Source organism: Sturnira hondurensis, unplaced genomic scaffold (assembly GCF_014824575.4).
Source record: "Sturnira hondurensis isolate 20B ecotype Veracruz unplaced genomic scaffold, ASM1482457v3 Scaffold0018493, whole genome shotgun sequence".
Taxonomy (NCBI): Eukaryota; Metazoa; Chordata; class Mammalia; order Chiroptera; family Phyllostomidae; genus Sturnira; species Sturnira hondurensis.
In genome coordinates this window covers 2,644,383-2,650,498 of record NW_028091124.1, presented here as the reverse complement: position 1 = coordinate 2,650,498, position 6,116 = coordinate 2,644,383, and the positions used below count along the sequence as shown (strand labels likewise).

Here is a 6,116-nt window from a genome sequence, read left to right as displayed (position 1 = left end):
TGTAGGGGGCTGCCCACACTTGATCAGAGAGGGTATCTGTGAATCGTAAATCAAACTCACCCACCTCCACATAAGCCTTCTCCGAGTTCTCACCTTGATGATAATACCTTTCAGGGTCCCACACAATCTCGATTTCTCTTTGAGTCTTTGGTCTTCTCTTTTTTATCCCATTTCTCAGTGTTTTTTTAACCTCTTGCTTCAGGCTTCCTCTTCCCCTCATTCACCCTATTTTTATATCTAGTTCCGGCAGCCAATGGCCCACCGTGTTCCAAGTGCTTCTCGGGAATTGAAGGGCGACTACGGAGGTCCAGCATTGCAGTCTGAGAGCCCATGTCCTTCGTTCAGGAAGGTCCTCAGCAAGCTCGTCTTCCCACCGTTGTTCCTTTGCTGTTCCTTTTCCTCTGGACTTCTGTCTTTAAAGGGTCTTACCTGTAGGCTGTAGGTTTGATCTCTTTGGTCTTCTGGGCTGCCCTTGGGGGGGGTCCCCAAAGATCGCCCTCCAGCTCATTAACCTGCCCTCTGACCATGTTTTCCCATTTCATGTAAATTACTGTGTTTTTAACTTCTGTTTTCTTCTTGTGACTTTTTTCATAATGATCTCTTCTTTCTTTCTGTGTGACCCCGGGCCTTGGTGTCCCCATCTTCAGGATCAAAAGGTTGACATAGATCATTTTAAAGTTTGGGTTTTTTTTTTTTTTTTAGCTCAAGCAGCCAAATTACTGAGTCAGTTCAAGGACCAGAGAATTTTATTCCATTACATAAAGTCTATGATTAGTGCAAATAATTAATTCACTAAAATATGTGCAAGAGAATATAATATACATATGGACGGATAAAGACTAGAGTGCCGGTAACAGACCGCAGTGCGTTGCCAGTTGTCAAACGAGAGCACTTCCTGTCACGGGTGAAATCTGGCAACGAACACCAACGAGACAACGTGTCAGTTGTGAAGACTGTGCGTGGGTTTTGGTTATGTACAAACTTCCGGAGGCGAAGGGACAATTGCAAACTCTAGGACAAATGCGGCGGGCCACGGACGCGGTGGGCAGCCCAGAGAAGGTCCGACTGCGAGGATTCAGAGGCGGCGGGGCCGGTGGCGTGGGCGCGGGTCTTCTTCAGACTGCAGTGGGGGCGGCCACCGCGGAGCGGGACCCAGGACGGCTCCTCGGCAAGGCGTTACTTTTTCTTCCTCTCCTTTTTCCCTTTCTTCCCCTTCTTTTCTTTATCCTTGGCCTTGCCCACGTTTCCTCCCTGCAAGGCCAAGGCGCGCTTCTTACCCAGAGGGGTTTTGGCGTACCAGTTCTGAAAGAAAACAGATGTTTAGGAAAGATCAGAAGGTCGTGAATTCACCGGACTGATCTTAGAAGTGAAGAAGACCTGGCTAGGGCGGAAGGGGCAGGCGGCCACTAAACTGGGGGCGTTCCAAGTGGGTCCCGAGGAAGCACTCTCCCACCTGCGCCCCTGCGCCTTCCGGAGCGGGCGGTTTCAGGGAACCACGGGCCGATCTGACCCACGGCGCTTCCCGGTCGGTTGCCCTGGGGGTCCTCCTCTGCCCCACGGTGTGGGTTTCCTTGGTAACGTGAACGGCCACGGAGGTGCCTTCCGGCGGGGCTGGTGGCATCGAGGGGACCACGCACACACACACGCTAGGGGAGGCTGCCGAAACCACAGCAGACACAGTGAAGTCACACCACCCACAGAGCTCTTTCTTAGTTGTTGCTGGGCCCCAATGGCATTTTCTTAGCCTTCCCGTTTTCTCTGAGATCTGTGAAGCATTTTGGTTTATAAACGTCATGGTGGCGATACTTCACTGCCTGGCTGCACTCCACGGCCCTTATCGGTTCTCTCATTAGTGACGGAGAGTCCATTTCCAACTTCTTATCATTAGGAACAGTGCTGACACTCACCATTTTGACGTCTCTCCTTGCACACACGAGAGAACTCCGGGATGCACGCACAGAAAGGGCGTTCCTGGGGTGTGGGTGACGAGCATCTGTGACTTCACTGTTTCAAACTGCCCTCTGTCGGTGGCTGTGAGGGGACCGTCTCAGGCTGTGCATGTCTCAGAGTGCCTTTATTTTCTCAGGTCTCGGGGGTGCTAGCTGGGCGGGTGGAATTGCAGGCAGACAGGTAACGTCCCTCAGCACTCACAGGTGGCCGCCCTGGATCCCGGCATCCACGGTGGTCCCCGGGCTGTCTGATGTCCTAAATGCAGCTTCTTTGCGGGTGTTCTGGTGTCTTCCAAGACTGGCCCGTGGTCTTGTTCTCGGGTTCCCCACGGTGGATGCAGGAGGGCTTGTTGTTAGTCGCCCTGCTGGTCCCTGGGAGGGTGTTCTTAACCTCTGAGCTCATGCTTTTAACTCAGGAAAAACCCTCAGCAAGGATTTCCTCAAATTCTTATTCCTCTGATATTCCTTCCATTCCTTTCTTCAAGAACATCTCTTAGTGGATGTAATATCTCTAACGGTTCTTAATTACGGTTCATAGATTTTATCTTGTTGTTTTTCTGGGTGCCTTTTGGGGCCCCATAACCACCCCCAGTTCCCCAATTTGCTCTTTGATCATGTGGCGTCTATAGTTCATACCTCTTTTACTTTTTCCTATTTTATATTAATAACTGTATTTTAATTGCCAAGCTTTCTTTTTTATGATTTTTAAAATAGTTATCTCGTTATTCCCTTTCTGCTGACCTGTTTCAGAGCTTTGAGTCTGCGCTAACAGAGAGCTGTGCTTTCATCTGTCACCTGCATTTCGTGAGTTTCAACGTTTTGTCAGATTATCCTTAACACTGGATTCCCTAAACTGTTTGGGATTTCGACTTGTACACTCATTTGGAGTAGGGGGCTTTGTTTGGGTCCCTCTCCCTCCTCCCTCTCCCCCCCCCCACCGCGGTGTCACCATTGCCTCTAAGCCACACCCAGGACTCCAGGTGCGGAGGGGAGGCCGCCCTGGGATGCCTGGCTATGGGAGACCCGGCCTCACTATTTTGTCTTTCGTGACTGGGTCTTCCTCTGTGCCTGTCCCTGCTCTTCTCTCCGCCGCACGCCAGGCACAGGACTGTCGGCTGGGTTCAAGGGTCACCTGTTTCTGGCCCCAGGGGTTTTCTCACCCCTCTGTAGCCTCGGCTGTCTCCCCCGTGAGTGCAGTGGCCGAGTCCTGGGTGCTGAACTCCTTGCTGACTGAGAGCCAGTACGGGACACGGTTCATAAAATTGGCTTTTAGCTCTGGAGCAGGGTTGGAATTCCAGCTGTTTTAGCTGTGTGACCTGGAACAGAAGTCACTTTGCCTCTTGGGTTTTTTTTTTTTTTTTTTTTGCTGCCATAAGAAAGCTCCACAAACCTTCGGTTTCACCAAAACATTCCGTCACATCCCCGCAGGCCAGACGTCCCGAATGGGCCTTGTGGGCTGCAGTCCCCGTCTGCAGGCCGAGCTGCCTTCTGGAGGGTCCGGGGCCGGGGGGCCGCTTTCCTGGCCCGCAGCCCCTCCTGCGTCCTCCCGCTGGTGGGGTCGGCGCCCGCGTCTTTCTCACGCTGCGCGCTCTCCGTTCTGCTGATGCCCCTTCCCCGTCTTCTGGTTCCACGGGACTCACGAGGGTAACCCAGGACAACCAGACTGCTTTAAGGTTGACTAATTAGCAGCCTTAATCCCACCTGCACCTGGAAACGCGCTCTCTCCCGGAAACCCACTATTCACCCGTTCCAGGGACTCGGATGTAGCCGTCTTCGGGGGACGTTTTTCTGCCTCCCACCCACCCGAGAGCCCCGTCTCCTCCTTTCCGTAATAGGGGCCACGGGAGTTAATAGGATGCCCGGCACATAAGTGGTCGGTATGTACGAGCCAGCGGTATTCAGATTATTGCCATCATCATTGAATATGTTCCTCGTCACATCCACAGAGCAGGGGACAATGTGCTTGCCGACTCTGAGGCCTGAGTCGGACACGTCGTCAGAATCACAGGTGGGTCAAATTTCTCAGGACCAAAGTGATCGGCCTGACCGCAAGCAAGTGCGGCCGCAGCGGCACCTACTCAGGAGTGTGACTCGGCCATTCCCTCCGTGTATCTGCTCTGTGATTCGCCACTGAGCTCATCGAAATGCAGGTGGGCCTGCACGGTGCCCGCCCTGCAGCTACGAGGCCAGTGGAAATGGGCTGGGGGGGGGGGGTGAAAGGACAAGGTCTCCTTAAGAAAGCACGGAACTGAGTCTGCCCAGAATGAGAGCGAGAACCCCGTGCTCTCGTCGCAGGCTACAGGTGGCAGGGTGGCCTCCTCCCGCGTCCTGCGGTCAGCCCCTGGGCCTCCAGCCCCTCAAGCAGACGGAAGGACGTGCAGAGAGCGGGCAGAGAGCGTGCAGAGTGGAGAACATGGCCAAGACAAAGCAGAGGAGTTACCACCCTTGGCACAGCTCCCCAAAACAAGGAAGAATATGGTCTCTTTAGAAAAAAAGAAGAAAAATGGGAATTTCAGGAAAAATGATGTATCACTTGAAGAGGATAAATATTTACAATTATTACTGTAAATTACAAAACTACCAAGATCTGAACAGCGACAAGAATACCAATGCGAACGCTCGGCATGAGGTTGGAAACGTCTGTTTTCAGTTCCGCTGGGAGCAGCATCGGCTCGGCGGGGCCTCAGCCGAGCCGGCCTGTGTCCGCCAGCGAAGTTCCCCTGGACGCAGCCACGTGAGTCACCCAGCAGCCACGTGCTGGGCGCTCTCACACCACGCTGCAAAGCTGGACAGTGGTGACGAGAGTCCTGGCCAGGTCACCGCTGCGGGTCTCAGTGTTGTGACTGTTTTCCATCTCCCCCTGCAGTGCAGGCGGAAAGCTGGAGCTGAAGAGTTTTGGAGCGGGTGGGAAAGGGTGCCTCGGTGTGGCGACCTTCCTCGCTCGAGCCGCTGCCCCCCCCCCCCCCCCGCCAGCCCGAGGTGGGAGGAGGACTTGGCTCCTTATTCTGATGCCTGTGAGGCCGACAGGGCGGTGGGGGTAGTTGCGTGGGCGTGATTGCCCGCCCCCATCTCCCAGCTGGGCGAGAGCACTCCGCCCAGGCCCGAGAGCCAGCCGCTGCGTTCCTCTGGGTGAGAATGGTTTGAGCAGCACCCATCTGCCTGGCCCTGGGGTCAGGCCGCTGACCCTGCACTTGGGTAAGGAAGGACGTGAGTCTCTGCCGTTCTGTCCTCCCATAAAAGACGGATTTGGGAGAGTTGATTCTCAAAGGTTCCTCCAGATGGAGGACATTCTGTGACCATCTCACAACGAGTTAGAAAGTTAGAAAACAACACCCTGGCGTGTCCTCTCAACAGGCACGGCTTCCTGTGGCGAGTGCCCTGGTGGGAAGCGGACTGCGGCAACGCGGCCCAGCCAGCACCGGCCGAGGTGGGGGTGCTTCTCTCCACGCGAGACTTGTTCCATCGAGTGACATACGAAGTGAAAACCAGAGAGAAACAAGACAGGGGGGTGCGCATGTGTGTACACATGATTGGGCGTGCACACACGTGTATGTGTACACACGTGCATACATGTGCACGTGTGAACGCAGTGGCTTGGAAGCTGCTACTCAATTCTGTGATCTGGCTGTTAATTTAGGAGGTTATGAACCATGATTTTCTCAAAATTTGGAAGGCACGTTTTACAGCTAAGGCAGGAAGATTTTACCATCCCCAAATTCCGAGTTTCCGAAAATTCGTGCTGTACAGCAGCAGTCAAACCCTGGATCTGGGGAGCCCCGGGGGACGGGCTGCCTGCGGAGACCGAGCGCCCCTCACCTTGAAGCTGTCCTCCTCCTCCTGGTAGACGGGGCTCTGGCTGCTCAGGGCTGCCACAAACTCCACGGCGACGAGCGGCTTGCGCGGCTGCTGCCGCACCCTGCGGTCCGTGAGCACGCTTCTCACCGCCTGCACGACGTGGCCCTGCGTGAAGCCGTCGCTGATCTTCGCCAGGCAGCTTATGTTCAGGGTGTTCGTGATGACCCCCCCGAAGCGCTGGATGACGTGTCTCCACAAGACTGTGGTGTTGGAGATGGCGGGGAAGACAGAGAGGACAGGGTCACACCGCGAAGGCAGCCTGACCCAGCTCCCCACCCCTCTCGCACCACGGGGTCCCTCGTGGAGAACGCA

General features: G+C 54.8%; 1 protein-coding gene across 1 annotated transcript in view; it reads right to left on the bottom strand.

The window, feature by feature from the left end:
* Positions 1-745: 745 nt before the first annotated feature.
* The window catches only part of DRC11 (dynein regulatory complex subunit 11), a 101,029-nt gene continuing 95,658 nt past the window's right edge, over positions 746-6,116 (bottom strand). The window contains exons 18-19 of the mRNA XM_037069237.1: positions 5,766-6,004; positions 746-1,302 (exon numbers count right to left, since the gene is read on the bottom strand). Of these exons, the coding sequence (XP_036925132.1) occupies positions 1,177-1,302; positions 5,766-6,004 (365 nt within the window). The 3' untranslated portion in view covers positions 746-1,176. The remainder of the gene's footprint in view (positions 1,303-5,765; positions 6,005-6,116) is intronic.